Raw genomic sequence first — 26,465 nt, forward strand, 5'->3', positions numbered from 1 at the left:
ACTGGCAGCCAATCAGAATCCATCCTGCTTTAAAGGGTTAGTTCACCCACAAATGAAAATAATGTCATTTATTACTCACCCTCATGTCGTTCCACACCCTTAAGACCTTCATTCATCTTCAGAACACAAATTAAGATATTTTTTATTAAATCGGCTCAGTGAGGCCTGCATTCACAGCAATGACATTTCCACTCTCAAGATCCAGAAAGGTACTAAAAACATAATTAAATCAGTTCATGCGAGTTCAGTAGTTACTTAATATTATAAAGCGACGAGAATATGTTTGTGCGCCAAAAAACAAACAAACAAAATAACGACTTTTCAACATTATAGTGATGGGCCGATTTCAAAACACTGCTTCGGAGCTTTGCGAATCGAATCAGTGACTCGGAGCGTCAAAGTCACGTGATTTCATCAGTTTAGCCGTTTGATAGGAGATCCAAATCACTGATTCGATTCGTAAAGCTCAGAAGCAGTGTTTTGAAATCGGCCCATCACTATATTGTTGAAAAGTCTTTTTTTGGCGCACAAAATGTATTCTCGTCACTTTATAATATTAAGGTAGAACTACTGAACTCGCATGAACTGATTTGAACATGTTTTTAGTACCTTATGGATCTTGAGAGAGGAAGTACCATTGCTGTGAATGAATTTAATAAAAAATATCTTAATTTGTGTTCTGAAGATGAACGAAGGTCCTACGGGTGTATAACGAACGACAGGGTGAGTAATAAATGACATTATTTTCATTTTTGGGTGAACTAACCCTTTAAAGAGCTCGAGCATTTAAAGCGGCAGACTACAAAGCTGCAGAACGCTCTTAAAAAACAGCAATGGTCCTCTGGTGTGGAGGCTAATGTCGTTATTATTGTTATAGCCTAGTTATCTTTATAGTTTTTGCTGTGAAGGGTCTTTTACATCTTTCAGGGTGGGTACAGTTTTTCATAGCACCGTAATTAAAAAATAAAAACAAAATGTAGGCAAACCTCCTCAGTAAGTAGCTACACAGTTAATTTATGCGCTATAGGTGAGAGTTATTAAGTATTATTTTGGCTCTGTCGTGACCAAATGGAGGACAATCGTATGCTCAGACTGATGAGGAGCAATGCCCTTCAATGTCTCTGGGCCTTTCTGTGTTGCGTTAATGAACAGGCTCTAGTCATCATCAAGGATAAGGAGTAATTGACTGTGACCTTAGTCACTTTTACAAATTGAAGTCACAATGATTAGTTCTTAAGGTGTTAATCCCAAAATGTGCCTTGGTATGTTTTAGGTTTTGAGGTAATTAGTTAGATAACCTTGCCCGTGAACTAAGAACAAAAAATTGCATAACTCAAAACTTTTTTTCAGCAAACACAATGTTGACCACTAGATGGCGATCAAAGAAAGCGGTTGTATCATACAGCGCTGTCCAAATTCATGGGTAGACTCTTCCTTTTCTTCCCCATTTTTTACAGTTAGAAGAATAGTTTAAATGGCCTTTAAATAAAAATTAAGTTAAAAAGGATAATGAAAAATAAGTGTAGGCCTATACAAGAACTATACATAGGAGTATTACATTAAAAGCCTTTGTTTAAATAAAACAGAATAATCGTTTTGTAATAATCCAGTAGCTACTGCAATACATTTTTTGACAGCTTACAATTAATAACGTAATTACAAACGAATGCTAAATACACAAAAACATAACAAATGTTGTATTTTTAGCTCATAGCACTGATAATTTTGACTCTCCTTCATACTGGACAGTAGGGAGCACAAGAAGACAGAGCAGCATTTGGCCCCGCCCACAGCGCATCGGCCCCGCCCATAAGCAATCGACAGGACTGCTGCTGTCTCACTCCCATTAGCACGAGCGCAGGTACAACACTCAACTGACAGCACAAAGAACCGGAGCCGAGCAAACAAACAAACAGCATGCCCTTTTAGTTCACACACTTTTGGTTATTGTTTCTCAAAGTGCTTATCGTGTCTGCCAGTGCGAGTGCCTTTTAATCTAGTCTCATATTCTTTTAATATCCTTCGACTGAGTTGCTGTGTCAGTTGTTGGCTACCTGTCCCGTTAGGTGAGGAAGAAAGGAAGGAAGGAAGACAGGAAACGTTCCCCAGAGTTCACCAGCTAAACAACTACAGGGCAAACGCATCTAGATAAGGTAAGAAACTTGTTATTGATTTTTTCTTGTTTTCATTTCGTCATCCGCTCTTCGTTAACCGCTGACCAAGTATTAAATAGCGAAAAAACTGTTTAGCCCTAGATGTATTGTATTAAATTAATGTAAGACTATCTGTTTAAAAGTAACACTTTATGTAATATTCAAAGGCAACCAGGTGTTCGTATTGTAAGGACGCAGATGTTGACAGGGTGCGGTGGGGGGTCTTAAAAATTGCCATCAATGGAAGTCAAAACAAAAAGTTGAGTTGGTGGATATTAAAAGTCAGTATTGATTTTTAAACATGTATATGTTGGACTTTAAAATATTTCATTAACCACAAAAGTTGGATTACAAATTCGGTAAATGCTCTGTAACAGAAATCGCGTTGTAACCATAGCAACAGTATGGCGTTCTCGCACTTTGTCCAAGTTGTGCTCACTGCAGAGCCAAATGACGTCCTGCTCCCCCTCTCTGCACGTCATGGGTTGAGCTTGACCTATTCCAGCACCTATGTGGATCTAATGGGTGCAGGGATAGAGTTATGGGTAGGGTTAGGGCAGGGGTGGGCAAACTCGGTCCTGGAAGGCTACTGTCCTGCAGATTTTAGCTGCAACCCTGATAAAACTCACCTGTGTGTAATCATGAAGACCTTGATTAGCTGGTTAGGTGTGTTTGATTAGGGTTGGAGCAAAACTCTGCAGGGACAGCGGCCCTCCAGGACCGAGTTTGCCCACCCCTGGGTTAGGGTGTGGTTGAACCTTATATCTCCACCCATTACGCCCAAATTATGTCCTTAGGATCATCATCAGATAAAACATGAGGTGCATCCCATTTTGCGTACTTATGCACAATTTTATGATGTGTTTTTTTTTTTTTTTAGAATAAATAGTGCGAGCAGTGTGTTCACACTGGCAATTCCAAATAGAAAAAGTACACTTTAAAGTCCCCCTGAAATCAAAATTTAAGTTTTTTTAGCTTTTAGTATGAATATGTTAGCCTTAAAGGATTAGTCCACTTTTAAATACACTTTTCCTGATAAATTTACTCACCCCCATGTCATCCAAGATGTTCATGTCTTTCTTTCGTCAGTCGAAAAGAAATGAAGGTTTTTGAGGAAAACATTCCAGGATTATTCTCCTTACAGTGGATTTCAATGGCTACCAACAGATTGAAGGTCAAAATTACAGTTTCAGTGCAGCTTCAAGGACTTTAAACGATACCAGATGAGTAATAAGGGTCTTATCTAGCGAATCGATTGGTCATTTTCGAAAAAAATACAACCGTTTATGCTTTATAAACAAAATATCGCATTGAACGTACTTTCCGCTTTCGCATTCTTCATAACGCTTACGCTGAATGTCCTACGCCTTCCCTATTCAAGTTACAGAAAAAAACGAAACTGGCGCCGCGTTCGTTCCGTAAGTAGAATAGGGAAGGCGTAGAACATTCAGCGTAAGCGTTATGAAGAATGCGGAAGCGGAAAGTATGTTCAATGCGATATTTTGTTTATAAAGCATAAACTGTTGTATTTTTTTTAGAAAATGACCGATCGATTCGCTAGATAAGACCCTTATTACTCATCTGGTATCGTTTAAAGCCCTTGAAGCTGCACTGAAACTGTAATTTTGACCTTCAATATGTTGGTAGCCATTGAAATCCACTGTAAGGAGAAAATCCTGGAATGTTTTCCTCAAAAACCTTCATTTCTTTTCGACTGACGAAAGAAAGACATGAACATCTTGGATGACATGGGGGTGAGTAAATTTATCAGGAAAAGTGTATTTAAAAGTGGACTAATCCTTTAAGGTTATGAATAAGCTGGTGTGTTCCAAAACAATGACAAAATTCGCATTTAGGAGATATAAGCATTCAAAACTTACAGTCTCTCACTTCCGCTAAAGTGGATCACGGATTTTCATGACATCACATCACACTTCAGTTTCTCGTCAAATCTCCGGTCCAATCAAATGCTCTCTAGAATCTGAAGTCCCGCCCCCTCCTACACTTGAAATCAGTCATTTGCTCACACATTTACTAGTTTCTACATGGTGAATGGCACATAATGCACTATATAGAGAATAGGGAACGATTTAGACAGTGTAAATATGCTTTCCTTTGACGCGAATGAAGTCTTTTTTTTGCGTTAGTGTCACATGAACTGCCGCAACACGAGCACTGTCTGCTCCGGTCCAGAGACACAAGAGCACAGTGCGGATCATATGTGCGAGTCTGCTCAGACCACGAAAGGTATCGGACCCATTTAAATTCTGCACAGAATGCGGTATATTAAAGCTATATAAAGGACATTAGAAGGAGAAACGGTTAGAGATTAGAAGGAAACAGAGGTTTTACAGAGGCTCTGGCTGAGCTGTAACATAAACAAAACGCTTTTGCCTATTTAAAAAAGGGGCAGGGCTGTTCAAAATATCGCCCTGTCTTCCTGTTTCAGTTGAAATTACATCAACACATTGAATAATGCTGCGCGTTCCAACACTCTTCAGTGGGCCTTTAAATTCCCGGATGATGCACCAAAAAAAAAACGAAGGGTGCATCTCAAGTAGCTCCCTAGTTCAGCAGTCAGGGCACTGATCAGGGAGTCGGCCATTTTAAGGGCTGTCTCATTTGCAAAATCCTACCAGTGCACTGAAACTTTTGCTCCCTAAAAAGTGCCACGATGCACCGTGAAAACCAGTGTGCATCAAAGCCTTTAATGGACAGAATCCATCTTTGAAAAAAGTGTAATATAATTGTTTAGTTTGTCTCACGTCCCATTACATTACATGGCGAGGGGTGGGGTATATGACCTATACTGGGACAACCACCTAGGGGCGATCGAGGCGCTTTGGCTTCACTTTTGTGGCACTTTTGGTGAAGCATAAATCACGTGAGTCAACTCATTACACATAACGACCAGCGATACATGTTTTTAAAAATACAAACCCTTATTTAATTATATTTCAGCATAAACATCCATTGCTAGGCAGGTAATGAACATAATCTAGCTAAGATTTATAATTTGTTTAAGGCTGAAATGTTGCAAGAATATGCAACAATCAATGTATTTATCATAACGTACTTTAAATTATAAACATTAAAAAAAATAAAGTTATGGTCAGGGTCAGAGGTCACCTTTCCTTTCCTTTCCTTTCCTTTCCTTTCCTTTCCTTTCCTTTCCTTTCCTTTCCTTTCCTTTCCTTTCCTTTCCTTTCCTTTCCTTTCCTTTCCTTTCCTTTCCTTTCCTTTCCTTTCCTTTCCTTTCAGAACTTGACTCTCACATAAACAAGCATACGGCCATTGCTGGAAGCTAGTGATTATAGTGTATAAAGTTTTAAATATGGATATTTTTCTTTCAAAAACCCACTTCAGATGGCATTTATTATCCGACTGGAGTCATCTGGATTACTTTTATGCTAGATGGATGCACTTTTTGGAGCTTCAAAAACTCGGACACTATTAACTGCCAATACAAAGCTGTGAAGAGCCAGGATATTATTTAATATAACTCCGATTTTGTTCGGCTAAAAGAAGAAAGTCATATACACCTAGGATGGCTTGAGGGTGAATAAATTATGGGATAATTTTCATTTTTTTGGGTGAACTGTTTCTTTAATTACGTAGCAGAGGGGCTAAAATAACCTTATAAAATTTATACACTACATGAATGTACATAGTGCATAATTACATAGTGTATATTGGGTCATTTGGGACATAACTATGAACGTTGTCCATTTAATTTAGATTTACATTTTACAAGTATGTCACAAAATAGTGTTTTGTTTTGAATGCTTTTCAGATTGACATTTACATTTAAGTTTAGCACAAGGAATGCCAAAAGACATTTTGTGTTGCTCCAACATCAACATTGATTTTGTAAACAAACTTTATTGTTTGGAATTCCCCTTGCTTGGCACGCAGATACGTCCTTTCTGTTGACGCCAGGTGACATGATCTCATCTGTTTTCCCCCTCAACATCCCTTTGTTGGTCTTGGAGCCACTCATAATTTTAAGCTCTTAGAGGTAAATATTTAATATTCAATTAATCATAGTTTTCCAGATACTCTAATAGGATGTGAGTGACGTGACTAAAAACAATAAAACTTATTATAAACAGTGATTCTATCTACACTGGATGCGGTGCAATGCGAGTGACAAATCTCCGACAGTAAACTGATGCCTTATTCTATTTATGACGTGCTGACATGAAGGACAAATGTGCGAGTAACAACAGTCACGTCCAGTGTAGACACTGTGTAAGGCTTTTGAATATTCAAAAGATTTCTAGAAACCAGAGTAGTGATGGCTTACTCTGGTTTGGCCATTCAGGTTCTTTATTTTATATGATGCATAGATTGTCAGAATGTGACCAAATTCTGATAAACATTAAAATATTTTTATGCATGTAAGGGCGGTTTCACAGATCTTAGGCTAAGCCAGGATTAGGCCTTAATTCAGTTGGAGCATTTAAGTAGCTTTTATAAATATACCCTAGAAAAAAACATTACTGGTGTCCATCTTGAGACAAAACAATGGCTCTGACATATTTTAAGATATGTTAGTGCAAGTTGCTTTCAGTTAAAACAGCTCAAACAAGCATTTTAGTATAGGACTAGTTTAAGCCTTGTCTGTGAAACTGGGGGTCAGTCATTAATAGGAATGTTGTTGCAAGTCCAACAAAAGGATGTTGATCCACGAACATGTTTTAATCGGGTAAATCACTTTAGGTACTTTAGATGATCATTTCAGTACAATCATAACCTACATCTGTGACTGTCACTAGTTGTTGGGCCAGATAACCTTGCTATGTTTAATCTTGTAATCTGTAGCTTAATCGTTGCCCTTTGACTTGATTAATATCAATGCCACTTACCAGTTAATTCTGAGTGAGTCACATTTGTACATTTTAAAGAAAGTTTATATATTTTGGAATACTACTATGATGAAGACTTTTAGATTTAAAATTCCATTTGATTGACACATCTAAAATGCCATTAGAAACAAAACCAGACCAAAAACTGAAATTAAACCCATTACTGTTGTATGTTGCGACATATACTTTTCCTGTCTTTCATATTGTCTTTGGTTTGTGATGAATAAAGATCTATTCAAAGATCTGTTAGCTAAGTAAAAAGAAAAATCACTTCCGCCCATTTCTAAGGAAACAGTCTTCATTTATCTAGCATGGCGGATTTAACATTGAATTATCCCTCCTTATCGTAAGTGAGCCGGGTGATGCTGTGAGATGACCTATTATTATTGTCAGTCCTGTGGGAGCTGAGCCATGTGCTGTCTTTGATTAGCTCACACCCCCCTCCCACATGTCAAGGAATAATGGACGAGACTGTGAGACTCAAAGCACAACGTTGCATCATTAGTGGACCGAATAATGTCTACCCTCTTAAGAAACCGCATCTGATGAAGTGCACTTTGAAAATTGGGGGTCTTTAAAGGGTTAGTTCACACAAAAATGAAAATTATATCATGATTTACTCACCCTCAAGCCATCCTAGGTGTATATGACTATCTTCTTTCAGACTAACACAATTGATGGGTTTTTGTAAGAAAAATATCCATATTTAAATATAAGTTATAGGCTATAATAACTAGCTTCCAGCAGATGGCTGTACCCATCGATTTGTGGCGGAAGAGTGAGCCTAACCTCTGACCCAACGCATGATGCAATGACGAACGCAGATGGTCAGAGGATAGAGAAAAACAAAACAATGGTCACAAAGTCACAAATTAGAAGTCTAAAACGAGAAATCTTAAAGAGAAATGTCGATATAAGAGAAGATGAGCTTGAGTTTGCTGCCCAGCCCTATTTGTTTAAACCGCAAGAGGCGTCTAAGCTTACACTACTCCTACATCCTACGTCATAAATCGCGTCAGAATTATGCAGTATGTGTACGGTCAACCCATCGCTTCACTTCAGAAGGCCTTTATTAGCCCCCTTAATTTTCATTTTTGGGTGAACTAACCCTTTAATGTTCATTGTGATTGGTGTCGAATGATTTTTAACGTAGTACTACTAACAGCAGAAATCTGTGGTTATTTGGTCAGTAAGGATATTCTTACTAATTAGCAGCAGTTCAGTTAGATGCGCCCAGTATACTGAATGAACGCAACACATGTAGTATCACTGTCTTAGTACTAGGGCTGGACGATTATGGCCTAAAATCAAAACCTCGATTAATTGAACATTTTACCTCGATTACGATTAATGAACGATTATTTTATTTCTGATTTTTTTTTTTTTTTTTTTGCCCTCATAGTTCACTGACAAGGTTTGTACTGTAAATAGCCTATGATTGACTATTAAGGTGGGATATTTTTTTTCCTGTTGAAAGAGTGATCTGACATCATAGCTCACTATCAGCAGTTATTTTATCTATGGTTTGTAACATTTCTTACAGGTTTCTGCTCGTTGTAAATCAGATAAAGATAAATTAGCACAGTACCAGTAGTGATTGCGTGTGTGAATTAGCCATACCGTCTCTCTATTAATTGTGAAGCTGTGGGTTGTAAATAGTTCCTTCAAAAGTAGAAAAAATAGATGCTATAACTTTTGAGTTTCTAAGCTATTTTAGTGATAAATCACAGGACAGCGCTGACAACAAGTTTTTGCGTTCCTCTGTGTGCGCACGATCTTCACGTTTTGCGCAGCTGTTTGTATGAGTGTTCGTGCCACATGCAGCTGCGCGAGCGCGGCATAGATATATGTATATATCTATGCGAGCGCGGTAGCTCGATATAATAATACACATCCGATCGTCTAATTGCTTGAATGTCCAAACCATAAAACAAATACAACTGACAAAGTTTAGTCAAGACGCAAGGCTCACCGCTCGCGCGCCATCATCATTCATCATATGTGTTGAACCGGCGTTCGCCTCCGTGTTTTGCTTTTATGCCACTGACTGGACTGGGCGGAGTCACGTGGCTACACACGCAGTTATGTTTTTAAGGGGGAAGTATTAACAGGATTAAAAAACCGAAATAACCGACATGGGAAAATTACGTCGGTTAGAGGTTCTGAATTTCGGTTTCGATTACTTTTCGATTAATCGTCCAGCCCTACTTAGTACATTAGGCCACGTTAAGGTCAGCATGAAATGAAAATTAACCATTTTCTAAAAGCATATATGGATTGCAAGTGCCCCAAACTTGTAGTTTGTTCACATTTCTTTGTTTTTCTTCTTTTGAGTGGTGATCTAAAAATGTGTGGCTTGAAACAGATGGAAAAATTAACAGGCCTGTGCTGCAATTCTAGTGACGTTTGCCCTCCAGATCTCCGTGGCAGACATGTGACCGAAACTATGAATTGGCCATGTATCCCATGTTTCCATGTCGGACAGATGGCACCTGTGTTTACTGCCTCTGAGATTTCATGTGGCACAGAAAGGGTTAAGGCTTTGATGGCCCTCGTTTCGGCCAGAACAATGTTCCTACTGTTTCCGCATGCCTCGAATGCCTTTGTCAGGTGCTGGTTTTCCAGGGAAATGTTTCAGCACCTTCTGCATGATTAAGGTTTGATCCAGAGTTACTTTCTTCTCACAAGTCCACTGGACATAATCACTAGGGGTTGTTGCAAACTGCTTCATTAGGCCATTCTTGTGCTTTCAGCATTAGCATTTAGGAGGGCAGCGGGTTCAGCTGGATGGAGAACGTGCCAAGCTCAGCATCCCTCTGTTTGGAGTGAGTGAAGCCATCTGAACTCAGTATGTTTATCCTGGTTTGTTGTTCGTTTTGCTCTGTCCCTTATGTGTAGGAGGTGTTCAGTCCTTCATTTTGTTTCAAATTTTTATGGCAAAGCCCGCTTTTCATACAAGGCCGGCCACTGATTTTGTATTTGACTTAATTTGCATCAAGAATTGCTTTAGGAATAAAACAATAAATATCCTGTTTTAATTCCATGTTTTGATATTCCACACTAATACACCCTGTTTAGGGTTAGGATTTGCCAATATGCCAAAAAAAAACATGCCAGATTTTTGCTGCCAGTCTGAACAAAGCCTTAAAAGGCTCTCAAAACACAACTGGGGGAAAGCATGACACAAGAGTAAATTCTAACCAAAGATGGTCGATTGCAGGCAGTCAATTAGTTGGCTTAGGAGGAATGATTACTTAAAGAGCACCACTGAACGGTGTTATGTCTTTAGCTCCATTACTACTCTCCTGAATAAATGATGGGGCATTAAATTAACCACATTTGATCTTTCAAAAATGGCGCTGTTCCACATTAGCACAATGTGTGGGTGAGGATGGATGCCCTGTCATTTTTAAGCTTTCTGCCTGTAATTAAAACTATATTGTCTCTGATGTGCATAGATAAGCTTGTGTAAAAGATGTCAGAGGAAGAGAGAGAGAGAGAGAGAGAGAGAGAGAGAGAGATTATTTTGTTAACTGTTAACTGCAGTTCCAAAACCTGAGGCGAATATTGTTAAAGGTGCCCTAGAACTTCTTTTTAAAAGATGTAATATAAGTCTAAGATGTCCCCTGAATGTGTCTGTGAAGTTTCAGCTCAAAATACCCCATAGATTTTTTTCAATTCATTTTTTAACTGCCTATTTTGGGGCATCATTAACTATGCACCGATATATAGGTTGCGGCCCCTTTAATTCTCGTGCTCCCCCTCCCCCGGAGCTCACGCTTGCCTTGAACAGCATAAACACAGTTTACACAGCTAATATAACCCTCAAAATGGATCTTTACAAGATGTTCATCATGCATGCTGCATGCACACATCGGATCATGTGAGTATAGTATTTATTTGGATGTATTACATTTGATTCTGAATGAGTTTGAGGCTGTGCTTCGTGGCTAAAGCTAACATTACACACTGTTGGAGAGATTTATAAAGAATGAAGTTGTGTTTATGAATTATACAGACTGCAAGTGTTTAAAAATGAAAATAGCGACGGCTCGCTTGTCTCCGTGAATACAGTAATAAACAATGGTAACTTCAACCACATTTAACAGTACATTAGCAACATGCTAACGAAACATTTAGAAAGACAATTCATAAATATCACTAAAAATATCATGTTATCATGGATCATGTCAGTTATTATTACTCCATCTGCCTTTTTTCGCTATTGTTCTTGCTTGCTTACCTAGTCTGATGATTCAGCTGTGCACATCCAGACGTCCTGCCCTTGTCTAATGGCTTGAACATGGGCTAGCATATGCAAATATTGGGGGCGTACACCCCGACTGTTACGTAACAGTCGGTGTTATGTTGAGATTCGCCTGTTCTTCGCAGGTCTTTTAAACAAATGAGATTTATATAAGAAGGAGGAAACAATGGAGTTTGAAACTCAGTGTATGTCTTTTCCATGTACTGAACTCTTGTTATTCAACTATGCCAATATAAATTCAATATTTAATTCTAGGCCACCTTTAATTCTAAATTAAACCTGTATATATTTAATTCAGTACTGAAAAATCAATAGTTGTGCAATTTATACACTACCGTTCAAGAGTTTGTAGTCTAATTTTTTTTTTAAGTCTCTTATGTTCACCGCGGCATTTATTTGCTCAAACATGCAGTAAAAACAGAAATATTGAAAAATATTAACATTTTATATTTGAATATATTTTAAAGTGCAGTTTATTCCTGTGATGGTAAAGCTAAATTTTCAGATTTTCTCTATTCTCTAATTTTCAGCCATTTCTCTAGTCTTCAGTGTCACATGGTCCTTCAGAATCAAGAACAGCATTTAATTGATATAGAAATCTTTTGTAACATTATTAATGTCTTTACTGTCACTTTTGATCAATTTAATGCATTCTTACTGAATAAAAGTAATAAAATAATAATAAAGTATAAAAATTGTACTGACCCCAATCTTTTGAATGTAGTGGAAATGTATTATTTTACCTAATATTTGTGTACACTCAAAAAAAAAAAAATGTAAGCCTTTTTTAAGATTTAAGCAATTTAATTAATAGTAAAATTCCATGTAGGATGGCATCTTAGAAGGCATGGAATACTCGTAATTAACTTGGAAATATATTGTAATATGCTAAAATGGGAGATGAACTTCCCGAATACTATATTTATTTTGAGATGCTAAAAATGAACTATAATATTGTAATTTTAAGAACAATTTTGAGCAAATGACTCATTGGTTATTGTTGCTTAGACTTGTGAATATATGTTGCAATTTGCAGGTCAGTTATCATTTTTGGCATTTGTTCCTCAACTGTCTCTCTTTTTTCCCCCAAATGGCACCACCTGGTGCTTTTAATTAGTGCCATTGAGTAACTAAAAAAGCCTGAGTACACAGACGCTGCCCAGCTCTCATCGGTGGCATTTTAAATCATAGACTGTCTCCAGTCAGGGAGGAAGGAGGCATCTGTAACACTATATTTCTACCCTTATAATTACACTGATGGGCATTTAGCACTGTAAAACGTAGCGAGTCTGTGCAAAGTGCTTTGTGTCACTTGTCACAACTTCTAAATAATGCCTACTTTTAATTGGGCCTGGTTTAGGGTACTTTAATTTTCCTTTCTGAAACTAGATGTCAGATAAATTAGTTGTATTCATATTTAATAGGTAGTATTTTTTTTTCCTTTCTTTTTTTTTTTTGTGTGTTTATGGCATTTTAATTAGGGCCAGTGAATAATTGTCTTTGTTTTTTAAAATTAAAAAAGTCACTGTGTCCTGACAGTGTATGTTTCTTCTAAAAAGACATCAAGTGGAAAAATGACAGCATCTAACGTCCGTGTTCAAGGCAACAGCAGCTTATATTTAACTCAAATCTATTACAGTGTCTTCGATCAGTCAGAACAAGGTCTTCCTTTAGACGCTCATTGCTCAGCGTTCTGCTGACTGGCCTTTTTTTGTCCATTGAAGATGTCCTCTCCTTGTCCTGTCCTGTGAGACATGACGAAAACTGTTTGCTTGAACTTTACACCCAAGAGGACAGTGCTCAGTGAGTGAAAAATGAATAAGGAAACTCATCGGACATGTGACCCAATTCACACCCTCACCAATTCTGGAGTGGTTTATCATGATTATGATAGCTGTTATGGTATGACAGTCTATTAGTCATTTACTAGTAGGAAATGAGAGACTTGCTTATTTGTTTTTGATTGCCATATGTCCCTAAACCAGCCTTTGATTCATTTAGATGGCGGAGACTGATTTAAAATAAAACCGCTGATTTAATTAGCTTTTTTCCACTTTGGAAATACATTCCCATTAAACTCCTATATAAGAAAGAAATGGATATGTCATGTAAGGGATGAGGTACAGTCAGATGGTTTATCTTGTTTATCTTATTTGTAGGGGTGTAACGATACCCTCATGTCACAATTCATTACATATCACGATATGATATTATTCCGATACTCCAAGACATAAAAATGTACTTTTGATTAAAATGCTAAATTTGCTATTATATTGGTGGAAATGAATAGGCTTGGTGCTGGTAACCCAATGCACAGGTCAATGATGACAAAAATATTCATGATTCTGAAGCTGGAAATACAGAATTATTTTAGACGAGTATGCTTGCATTCTGTCACTCACTAGATATATTTAAAATAATGTAGGCCACTTTTTACTGGTAACATTAGACATTTGGCATTATCAGAAGCCACAAATATTCCCCCATTGCATTATTATAAATTATATTCAGCATTATATATAGTAATTTAATGTAGTACTGACACTAAAACTCTTTAAACTTCTTTTTTCTCACACAGTAATTTTCATTTTGGGTGAACTATACACGATATATATTGTCACTATCCATGATACATATTGTTGCATTTTTATATTGTGATATATTGTGACACGATATATTGTTACACCCCTACTTATTTGTACTTGATTAGCTTAAAGTCGGCATGAAATGGAAGTCAGGTTAGTCTTTTCTTCCCTCTTATGACATATGAGCTTCTCGAACAAGAAAAAAATTTATAAAATCTTTCATTTCTTTTATTTAATAGGGAAACAGACAGTTTAGTTTTGCTAAAGTCCCATTATTGTACAAAGCCAATCAATAAATATTACATTAATTTTTACCTGCACTAGGATTTGCACTAAATCATTTGATTTGAAATGTGCCGTAGCTTCATTCTTACCCCTGTTTGACGGTACTCACAAATTATGTTGGATCTGGCCATATGACGTTATGACTTAGAGTGGTCTGTTGTTTTCTTGACAGTATGAAGAATTATGGCCTCTTCTCTCTTTCATACAATTTTATTGTAGTAGATTACAATGCTCATGTATTCTCTTTGGGCTCATTTCATATCTTGACATGAGGTAATGACTTTTAAAAAATGACTTGGGGTTTATGTGTCATTTGTGTCACTTTAATAGTGGTCCAGAGTTTCACAAGCAACATATTTTTGCTGTCACGTAAACATTTTCCATTGTAATATTTGTGTCATGAGCCCTAAAATGTTTATAAAATACTGCGGTGTAATGTTGTGCTATGTTGGCATTTTGGACCCTCTGAATTAAAAGATCTCCACATCAGCGATTTGCCATGCTCATTAGAATTCTGTGCGAGCTGCGCTGTAAAGTTGGCACGTTTCTTCACAAGAGAACCCTTTGGCAAAAAAAACTGATGTATGAAATCAATCAAACTTGGACTTTTTGTCAATTTCTGTCATCATTTCAGAATAAGCCTAATTGGACTTGAACTGTTTTTCCATAAATAATATAGCATCCAAGAATATATAAAAAAAAATAAAAGCTTTTGCAGTCAGTGCACAAAACTGTGAGCATCTACCACCAAAAAGTACCAACCACCAAAGGCAGATTTGACATGAATGAATTGAATAAATGAAATGCTACAAATCTGCAGGAAAATGTGGCCCATCATTTTTTTGATCATATGTGAATGTGACTCAGATCTGTTTTTCTCATGACCATGTGAACAGCACAAACCACATGGAATCTGATCTTTTCAATTCAGATTTGTGCCACTTTGATATGTGGTCCTAATTCCAATACAGGTCAGATGTTTTGCATTGCAACCTCAGTCTGAACAGTCAAATTCTACATCACTCTAGATCAACATTCGTCACAATTCTGCACTCATGAGAATCACTTCAAAGATCTTACATACCCAAAGTTATCAAGATGGTTGCAAAAGGTAGTCTAGTCAGTGAAGGACAGTGTGTCAGAACTCGTAAGTATTACAGTGACAGCTCTAGATACAAGCAAAACCTGAGGGCTCATATCATAAATGTTTAAAAACTCTGCTCTCTTTTTTTTGCATCCTCGTCTTTGTTTTTTGTTTTTTTTAATTTTGGTCAGTCCAGGACCATGATCTGTTCACACAGGAAATTGATATTGGCCACATTTACAACAACAATGTGAAGAGCTATACAAAAAAATCAGATCTGAGCAATAAATCAGAATTGAGCATTAAAGGGGACCGCTTTTACAAGATGTAATTTAAGGATCTAGTCAGTTTCGATTACTTTTTGATTAATCATCCAGCCCTAGGATGTTTCTGAATGGTTAGTGGATACATTTATGTAGTTGCTGTAGATTTGATTCAACTCATCGACTAGCATGTGTCGTCAAGTTAATCTTGTGTGCAAATCCAGCGTTGAATTTACCCTAATTTGTGAAGCAGTTCGACGTAAAATGACGGTATGGTAACAACACTCTTCTACAACAACTCTTCCTCTTCTCTAAAGCAGCCCAACATGGCCTCACCCCCTTTGTTGCGTGTTCTCTGTGGCAGGGTTTGTGTAAATTTTATGGTTAGTTATGTCACTAACCCGGGAAGAAGCTTGTTGTAGTCTCTCCCAGCCGTTTGTTGTAGTCCTTAAAAAGCAATTTCTCTAAAAGAAAATATTACCAGAAAATATGCAACATTACACACTATCTAAAGTTAAAAAAAAAAGGAAATCATTAAGGCTCTCAGTGTGAACTTAGCCTTTTTTGGTCACCATTTCCTTAATTCACAAAAATACGTTGGGAGCCAGTTATGGTGGTTTAAAATGGTTTAACGTGTTACACAGGTTTAATGTCCTGCATACATTCTTGATTTATCTTGCTTTTTTTTTTTTTTTTTCCTGAAGTTGCTCTTGGTCTTATGTGTTTGGAGACTAAACTATACTGGATGAATTCCAATCTCTTGAGGGAAGTTTATCTATTAGACCTTGAGAAATAAAGTTGTTATAAAAGTCAAAGCAGAATAAAACTTTTTGATAGGCAAAAGTAGCATACATTGCACAACCACAAAAGTTGTATGCATCCTTTTCGGTTTGTTCAATTCATAGTTTTCTGTCGCGGAGCCTTGGCAGCCAAAACAGCCTTGTAACTGCAGCACAAGTCTGTCAATTTTCAGTCTTAAAGGTGCCATCGAACGCTTTTTTACAAGATGTAATATAAGTCTAAGGTGTCCCCTGAATGTGTCTGTGAAGTTTCAGCTCAAAATACCCCATAGATTTTTTTTAATTAATTTTTTTAACTGCCTATTTTGGGGCATCATTAACTATGCACCGATTCATGCTGCTGGCCCTTTAATTGCTCGCGCTCTCCGCCCCCCCAGAGCTCTCGACTAGAGCCCGACCGATATGGATTTTTGGGGGCCGATGCCGATATTAACTCGAAAAGAGCCGATTTATAAACCGATATTTTGATTTTGAAAATAAACTGGATATTAGACCCATTTCCTATAAACTACACTTACACGACATTCAATAGCAAAATATCTGCCTGTTCTATGTATGTGGGCTGTATAAACCATTTTCCAGAAGGGATTATGTTAAAAAAAGCCTTAGATTACAGTCTCAATGACTAAACAATTGCACATCAAAAGTATATATTTTTTAATGATCAAAAAACAGTCTGGTTTTAAACATTTAACAGTTTTACTTACTTCCAGTTGAAGCTGGTTTTAACAGTCTGTGTGTGTACTGTAATAAATTATAATACTAAAGTTAAAGTAAAAGAGCTATACCAAACAAATTCAATATTCCACAAAACCATGTCAATGAATTGAAAATAAAATTAAAATAAGTTAAATGGGAAACACTGCAGATATTTAGAATAAGTTAAACGCTAACGTTATAGTTTGACCTCTTATTAACGTTCGCGCTCTTCCACTGATAAACATGGTATTAGCTTTGTGGGTAATCTAATATAGCAATGCATTAGCAGCTGTAAGTGATGTTACAGAATATTTATAAGTGATAATGATAGGACCGTTAGCTAGAACTACCACACTGTTTTTATATACAGTGTATGAACTAAATCTACAATCATTTCACATGACGAACGACAGACTCACCGTCAAAGAGTACAACAATACTTTCTTCTGTAGTGGATTTCAGGCGCTGTTGTCAACTGGGGAGTTGCAGAGCTCCCTCTGGTGGGCAAACTATGCAACACTCATAACATGTTTCTCATGTTTCATCGGCCGTTATAAACGCCGATGCCGATTTAAATGCAATTAGCTCATATCGGCCGATAATATCGGCCGGCCGATATATCGGTCGGGCTCTACTCTCGACTCTATCACTGCATAAACAAAGTTCACACAGCTAATATAACCCTCAAAATGGATCTTTACAAAGTGTTCGTCATGGAGCATGTCTAATCGCGCAAGTATCGTATTTATTTGGATGTTTACATTTGATTCTGAATGAGTTTGAGGCTATGCTCTGTGCGTAACGGCTAATGCTACACTGTTGGAGAGATTTATAAAGAATGAAGTTGTGTTTATGAATTATACAGACTGCAAGTGTTTAAAAATGAAAATAGCGACGGCTCTTGTCTCCGTGAATACAGTAATAAACGATGGTAACTTTAACCACATTTAACAGTACATTAGCAACATGCTAACGAAACATTTAGAAAGACAATTTACAAATATCACTAAAAATATCATGATATCATGGATCATGTCAGTTATTATTGCTCCATCTGCCATTTTTCGCTATTGTCCTTGCTTGCTTACCTAGTCTGATGATTCAGCTGTGCACAGATCCAGACGTTAATACTGGCTGCCCTTGTGTAATGCCTCATCATGGGCTGGCATATGCAAATATTGGGGGCGTACATATTAATGATCCCGACTGTTACGTAACAGTCGGTGTTATGTTGAGATTCGCCTGTTCCTCTGGAGGTCTTTTAAACAAATGAGATTTATATAAGAAGGAGGAAACAATGATGTTTGTGACTCACTGTATGTCATTTCCATATACTGAACTCTTGTTATTCAACTATGCCGAGGTAAATTCAATTTTCAATTCGATGGCACCTTTAAAAACAAAAATATGTGAACAAGATGCAAGTTTTGGGCACTTGTGATCCATATACAGTACCTGCAGTGATTTCAATCACTAAAAACAGCGATTTTTAAAAAAAGCTAACATGAAAAACACTAGGGTTGGTTGCACCAATAAGGATTAAATTAAGAAAAGTTTAACACTAATCAAGGATTTGTTGATCTGGCTGTTCCCCTCAGAGCGTGACATCACGTGAAAACTATCAATTGTCTCAATTTCTCAATCAGTATTCTAAGAAACAACCTCCACCACCCCAAATATTATTTCACCTCCAGCCGCAGCAGCTCTGCTGGTCTTCCGCCACTCAGACCCTGTCTGTGTTTATTTAGGTGGGCTGTGGAAGAGGTCAAGTCCGAACTGTTTGTGGTCTTTGTAAATTCCAGCCCGAAGTGTTTTAAAAAGGGGCTGTGAGCGTCTAATCTGTGAGGTTACATTCACTCCCTCGTTGTAAGGGAGTATTTTAACTCAGGCTTTGTGCAAGGTATTTGGCAGTTTTGCGCAAACAGATGGTGACTGGAATATATTTTAGTTGTTATAGAGAGAGCGAGTAGGGGGGCTGCTGACACAGCATTGGAACGCTTCCATTTAGGAGGGATTCAGACATAAACAACCTGCTAATATGAGTCAGGCCATGGCAGAGCCTGTATCATCACTTAATCACCACCCCTCCATTTAGTAAAAACAACATGTTTTAGACTGGACACATGATTTCAACTAGTTAGATGCCAGCCTAGTGCAACGGTTTTTTGTTACTGTTTTCAAACTGAATCCTAATGCCAATCAGTATTATTTTCTGTAGTAACAGTTAGACACAAATGGTGTCTGTGGATATTAAGTAGTAGGAAATATTCCCTTTAAGCATCGGTTACTCTGAACATCTGAACTGGAACAAATTGCTTCTTAAAAAATAATTTACCTGATACACATGAAGAAAAGCTTAAGAAAGCAATTTGTCGTCTCCTGTGGAAAAATGAAACAGCTTTGTCCTGCAAATCGATCAGATGTGACATCTTACCCTTTATAGAAATGAAATCTTCAACCTTTCCCTAAGGCAAAGAGGTGATTGTTATCATTTTCTGCAATTGTCTCTTCACTTGTCGAGGACCAATGATGGTAATTTGTTGCGCATCAGTTTGAGAAGCCCTCGATTGCCTGCGGTTACTTTGAATGCCTCACCAAATTGACCGTGATACAGTGACATCTTAAAAATAACTCAGGGTCTTGATTAGTTTGTCACCAGGCTGTAAACAGTTTATCCTGCTTGACATTTGCTTAGTATAACCAGTACTTTGACCTAATTATATAGTAAACAAACATGTTTAAGATAGACCGACTCACAGTGGTGGACATTTCTCCCTGGTAAAGGTGTGGTCACATTTACCATTGTTTGGCAACTTTTGCAGACAAAATCCAGTCATTTTAATAGGAATCCTCATGATTGGGAATTTTGCATCGGGGGAAAAAGTTCCTTATGCAGACTTTACAACGGGTTCATGTTCATGGATTTGCCCCACTGACCGACAAAAAGCTGCTTGAAAGTGACTTTTCTGTGAGCTGTGCTTCATAAATTACCACACTATTGACAATAAACAATGGCCCTTTTTTGCCACAATTTCACTAATGTGGCTGCACCTTAAGGCTCTTGAGACTGTATACTGGCTCTTTTTTGCCATGGGAGGTTCCTTTTAACTCAAGCTTTCTCTTGTAACTCTAATCTGAGATTCAAACTGCTGAACCATTTCCCTTAATGGAGGCTGTTTTTCACAGTTTTCTGGCAATAGGAAATGAAGCAGCAGAAAAGGAGAATATTGTTCCTAAACTCTCTCACCCATGACAGAGCCCTAAAAATATGGCGCAAGAGTCAACTAGAGGTTTCAGGGCTGATTGCCCGATGATGAGAGTTCCGTGCCAGTTGACAGAAACTGACTCTTGCTTACGTTCTTTGGGTGTATTTTTATGTTGCACAAGTAAACATTTGGCTTTCTGTGATGTATTGAACATTGCTGATGTGAATTCTGTTGATTTCAACATGTCATTATGCTAAAATTATTTAGCTGGCTGACGCAGATGAAATTCTGTTGAAATTGCAAGAATGACGGTCTTGAAAATATCAGTCGGAGGGCAAATCTAAACAAATCAGCCATCAGCAAAAGTGTTTATGAAATTTTTATTTTTTCCACAGTCTATTTCTTTCTGACTCAGTTCTAAAAGAATATAAATATATGATGATTATGAGAAAGCTGGGTGTGTGACTTTGTCCCTTACTCAAACATTTTATGCTGACATCATTAGTGCTGTTGGGGTGACATCATAGTACATACATACCGTATTTTTCTGGAATATCATTTTTAATCATCTTAAACGTGCTGTGACATATTCCAAAGCATAGAAATGCACCTTATCTGTGTTTTTTTCCCCCTTAAATATGCAATTTTTACTTGGTACAACATATAATCAGATGCAGCTTCCAGGAAATATGGTAGACTTCATAGAGGAAATTCGAAATACACAATTTCACAGACAATGTCTAAAAGTTGAATCATTGGTTCTTCCCAAGTGTTTACCTTCTCCCTTTTACCTGATAATTAAGTGAACTGGTGACCTGGCAGAAAGTTGATATAAAGAGACAGCAGAGTTTTGCGCTGTAATGTGACTTCACAGGTGTTGTGTAATGGCATGTTTTCACTTTCTGAGGGTTCTGTTGAAACACAGAACGGCTGCATTTCATCTCCAGTTCATAACAACTATGACTAATCCTAATTATTTTAACCTCCATGCTAATTTATTGAGCAATCTAATTCCTGGACGATAATGAATAAATACATGATGATTAATTCTTATTTAGTATTTATTGGTTCATTCTAGATGTATCCTCGCACGCAAATATTAAACATGTAAATTATTGATGTAATATTGATGCATGACCAGATCAAATTAATCCTATATAATTATCCCACCTGTTAGATTACCATTCCCCTTCTAAATTTTTCACACACCCAGCAGTAAATAACCAAGATTCTTAATTATTCAGCATTTATCCAAAATGGATTCTCTTCTCTGCATGGGAGTGCAAGAATAATTGCTTTCTTTACAATTAACTAACACAGACAGCTAATTTACAGTAATGAACATGAGACAAGCATTAGAAGCTCATTTTGGTTATGAAAGAAGTTATTTTTTTGCCATATAACACACCCTTTAAAAAGCATATTTCAGTCTGCCTTGTACAAGCTGAGCTTTTTAATATAATATTACATATTTAACTCCAAGGACATGAATTGTTTTTGCTAAAGCAGATTAACTAATGCTAGTACAATAGCATGGCCCCTTCATTGTAACACATTGCAGGTTCATAACTGTCCAAAATGAGGTGAAGTGTCCTCTAATATTGCCTGTGAATGTTCATTTAACCTATTAGAAAAGTGTTTGCTATCATTTTCCGTGTACATTTTCATTATTTCTGTAAGCGGGCTGAGCGTTCATGCACATTCACATGAGATCTTAGTGACGCAACTAACTCCCATTGCTCTGTTGGGTCCTCTAATTACCGGATACGCCTCCCACCAATGCTATGCGTGAAAGGCTGCTGGTGGTCTCTATTCTCTGCCTGATGTCCCTGATTACTGTTTGGGTGAACTTCACAATGAATCATATAGCAGATAAGCTAGGTAGGAGGTACTCAGAATTATGATATATCATGCTTATAAATATGTTCATGATCATTTTCTTGCATGTTTTTTGGATCAGCCTATGTCATATTTTTGCAACCCAAACATGTTTTAATTTCTCTTTCTGAAAATGTGCAGTACTGTTCAAATTTTCAAAAGTTTGGGGTTGTTAAGACTTTTAAATCTCTTTTGCTCACCAAGGCTGCATTTATTTGATCAAGAATACAGTAAAAACAGTAATATTGTGAAATGTTACAATTTATATTTTAATACATTTTAAATTGTAATTTATTCCTGTGATGACAAAGCTGAATTTTTAGCAGCCATTAATCCAGTCTTCATAGTCACAAGATCCTTAAGAAATCATTCTAATACACTTTAGTCATAGGAAACATTATTATCAATGTTGAAAAGAGTTGTGCTGCTTAATATTTTTGTGGAAACGTGATATTTTTCAAAATTCTTTGTTGAAAAAAGTTCAAACAACAGCATTTGTTTGAAATAGAACATTTTTAACAGTGAAGTCTCTACACTGCAAAAAATGCTTTTCTTTGTATTTTTGTCTTGTTTCCAGTCCAAATATCTATAAAAAATCTTAAATCAATATGTATTTACTAAAGTAGTAAAATTCTTATAAGATATTATGTCTTGTTTTCTAGGAAAAATTAAGTGAGTTTTTACTTAAAACAAGCAAAATTGTCTGCCAATGGGGTAAGAAAAATAATTTTGTTTCTGTTTGAAATAAGTTTTTTTTTCTTACCCCATTGGCAGATATTTTTGCTTGTTTTAAGCAAAAACTCACTTTATTTTGATTTATTTCCCCAGAAAACAAGACATCATAACTTTTACTCAAGTAAATGCATCTTGATTTAGGAATTTTTAGATATTTGGACCGGAAACAAGATAAAAATACTAAGTAAGAAAGCATTTTGCATATTTGCTGAATAAAATGATTAATTTCTTTAAAACACATTAAAAGTCTTACTGACCCCAAACTATTGAAGGGTACTGTAAACATAGTTTCTTAAACATAAACCGTTTTAACAGATTTGTAGCTGAAATCCAAAAATGAACAACATTGAAAGTACTTCTCTGTCAGCATTTCTGAAATGCTTGGATTTGTGTAAATGAAAAAGCTGTCTCATTAGATGACAGTGTTTTGGCTGATGCCAGTGCCTCACAGGCTTTCCTGATAAGGATTCAGAGGCTTAGTACCTCGCTCTCAGAGACCGATAAGCAGTGGAAAATCTCTGGGCTGAAGCTGCAAGAATGTGAATATATTCTCTTGGGTAATTCAGTGATGATTACTATGGGCATGGCGCCGATCTGGTGCCTGACACACATGAATGCGAGAGCGGTTGACGGGTCCACTACAGATAGATCCACAGTCAAACATGCAGTAAAAACAGTAATATTGTGAAATATTATTACAATTTAAAATGACAGCTTTCTTATTTGATATTTTAAAATGCAGTTTATTCCTGTGATGGCAAAGCTAAATTTTCAGCATCATTACTCCAGTCTTCAGTATCGCATGACCTTTCAGAAATCATTCTAATACGTTTATTTGGTGCTCAAGAAACATTTCATATTATTATTACCCATATAAAAAGTTAATATTTTAGGGGAAACCATAGCCGTCTTTCCATTGAAATTACCTTGAACAATTTGTCCCGGGAACATCTTTCCCCCAGACCTGTTGCTGTCTGCGTTTCCATCGCGGTCTAAAGAAGCGTGAAGATTAGTCCGGTGACGTAGGACTGCACATGTAGGACTTTACAGTTCCAGCTGGATTTTGTCCTCCACATAAGCTTAAAGGTGCAATATGTAATATTTTTGCAGTAAAATATCCAAAAACCACTAGGCCAGTGTTATATATTTTGTTCACTTGAGTACTTACAATATCCCAAATGTTTCCAACTATTTGTAATTCGTGAGAAAATTGCAATTTTAACCAAGGCTCCGGGACGTGTGAGGAGTCGCCTGTCAATTGCGTCATACCCGCGTCATATCTGCCTTGGTTTCAATTTTTTTTGTATAAACCATGGAAACACCAAAGGCGCTTTAATATATTACACGTTTTAATAGACAAGGGAACAACTGTTTTGATATATTTATAGACAGAAAACTAATTGTTGTTATATAGCTCAACACGTTTAGTCTTATTAAATCTAATTTTCTTGTTTTTTTGCAGACCATTAGAGAGAAAAACACAATTTTGTCAACTAGAACATCTAATCAGAGCAACTTTATTTAGAAACAGCAATACAGAATTTTCTCCATCATACAATACTTTTTAAAATGAACTGCATGCCATTTATCAACACAAGATCCAGCGTTTAATACGATTTTAAAACCGTCTATCTTGTTGCACGTGCCTCAAAGAAGTGTCTTACAGCAGCCGTCGAGCAATGCACAGAGTTACGTTTTACATCATTTTCAAACACTCAAATCATTAATTACCTATACTCATGACCGGAAAAGCAGAAGCGGCGCCGGCGACTGTGGCAAAAAAAGTTCCGCTGTTCGTGAGGTTGTGTTGCGTAATCGCTCCATCGGCCTCATTCAGCTCCCAAACACTCGGTCCTGCTCTGCTTCAACTAATAACGTAAAGGTCCCGTTCTTCGTGATCCCATGTTTCAAACTTTAGTTAGTGTGTAATGTTGTTGTTAGAGTATAAATAAAATCTGTAAAATTTTAAAGCTAAAGTTCAATGCCAAGCGAGATTTTTATTTAACAGAAGTCGCCTACATCGAATGGCCAGTTTGGATCTCCTCTACTTCCTTCTTTAATGACGTCACTAAAACAGTTTTTTTGACTAACCTCCGCCCACAGGAATACACAAGAGTTGCGTTTGTAGAGTGTGTTTGTCGCCATGTTGTCGAAACGCTTTATTTTCATCCCGAGTCCAATCACCGGGTCTGTTCCGGCTCAATGATAGGGTAAAATTAAAGACAGTTTTAAATAACACTGAGCGCGTGCATTCCACGTTATGGAAGAGGCGTCTTTTCCGGGCACGGTGCGGTCAGAGCTGTCGATCACAACACAGGAACCGCTGGCACAATAGAACTCGTTACGACTGAAGGAGGGACTTCATAGAACAAGAAGTCATCAGCCCGTTTTTATGACATGGAAACAGCGGTATACAGATAAGTAAATTATGTGAAAAATACTGTGTTTTTTTACACGCGAAACATGAACACATGTTATATTGCACACTATAAACACAATCAAAGCTTCAAAAAACCACGAAAAACGGGACCTTTATAACCACATCCATGACTGAATTGTTCCGAGTCCTATCCCAATTCTTTTGCACCGTCCGTTGAGGTGGAGACTCATGTCCCAAGCCTTTGTTTTGAATAGGCTTCTAGCGACCTCTAGTGGACAGAATTATTACATACTGCACCTTTAATAAAGCCTGAACCTTGTCGTCAGTTCATCGGTCATATGTTTTGAACTCCGTTGTTGATTCGGATAGCAAACAACTCTTACTGCACACATCGCAACTTTTAAAAATGGTGGTTGAAATAAAATGCTGTGCGGAGTCAACCAATCAGCATGTTCAGCGCCCAAGTCCCACCCCCGAAAGTTCCTGAACTTGAAAAAGTACTACCTCATGAGCAGGGACTTTCTTAGGGGGAATTATTTTCACGGAACTTCATTTAGACCCAGGTCCCTGTGGTCCAAACACACAGAGTACCACCCCAAAGTCCCTAGTTCCTGGGGAAAGTTCCTGTGGTGGAAACGTGGCTCATGTTTTTTTCAAGATTCTTTGATGAATAGAAAGTTCAAAAGAGCAGAATTTATTTGAAATGGAATCTTTTGTAATAGTATAAATGTTTTTTTTAAAATTCATTTTTGCTGAGTAAAAGCATTAATTTCTTTTAAATAAAATGTATCTTATTGCCCCTAAACGTTTGAACTGTAGATCTCAACAACTTTAATTAGCACAAATTGAACTGTAATGGTCAGTTTTAAGAATTATGGATCTACAGTATTTAGAGGACCTGGAATGGCATTGATCAGTGGCAATGTTGGATATAGACTCTCAGTTCTCCACTCCTCCCCTCCTATGATTTATGGATGTGTCAGCCATTTGAAGTGTCACATGGTTCTAATGCTAATCTACTGTTTGCTTTATGCAGTGCTCTGTATGTGTCTTTCTGCAGGGTACTTGGCGGTCAGTGGGATGATAGTGAGGTGGGTTGGAGTCTGGATTGAAGGAGCATGGTGAAGCACCAACCATTACAGGTCTATGAGAGGCAGCTGTGTTTGTCATGTCTTACCGGAATATACGGCTGCCGCTGGAAACGCTACCAGCGGTCACATGATGACACCACCAAGGTGAGTTACCCCATCTCTAAGCCATCT

General features: G+C 37.2%; 1 protein-coding gene across 5 annotated transcripts in view; it reads left to right on the top strand.

The window, feature by feature from the left end:
- Window positions 1-1,822: 1,822 nt before the first annotated feature.
- Window positions 1,823-26,465, top strand: part of gdpd5b (glycerophosphodiester phosphodiesterase domain containing 5b) — a 65,588-nt gene continuing 40,945 nt past the window's right edge. For 2 of the 5 annotated variants that reach the window (XM_048159858.1, XM_048159860.1), the window contains exons 1-2: window positions 1,824-2,153; window positions 26,264-26,438. In XM_048159858.1, coding sequence (XP_048015815.1) covers window positions 26,322-26,438 — 117 coding nt within the window. In that variant the 5' untranslated portion in view covers window positions 1,824-2,153; window positions 26,264-26,321. Of the gene's footprint in view, window positions 2,154-9,774; window positions 9,870-26,263; window positions 26,439-26,465 lie in introns of all 5 variants that reach the window. The other 3 variants (XR_007180261.1, XR_007180262.1, XM_048159859.1) reach the window with 2 other exon arrangements.

The sequence above is a fragment of the Megalobrama amblycephala genome, linkage group LG16 (genome assembly GCF_018812025.1).
Source record: "Megalobrama amblycephala isolate DHTTF-2021 linkage group LG16, ASM1881202v1, whole genome shotgun sequence".
NCBI lineage: Eukaryota > Metazoa > Chordata > Actinopteri > Cypriniformes > Xenocyprididae > Megalobrama > Megalobrama amblycephala.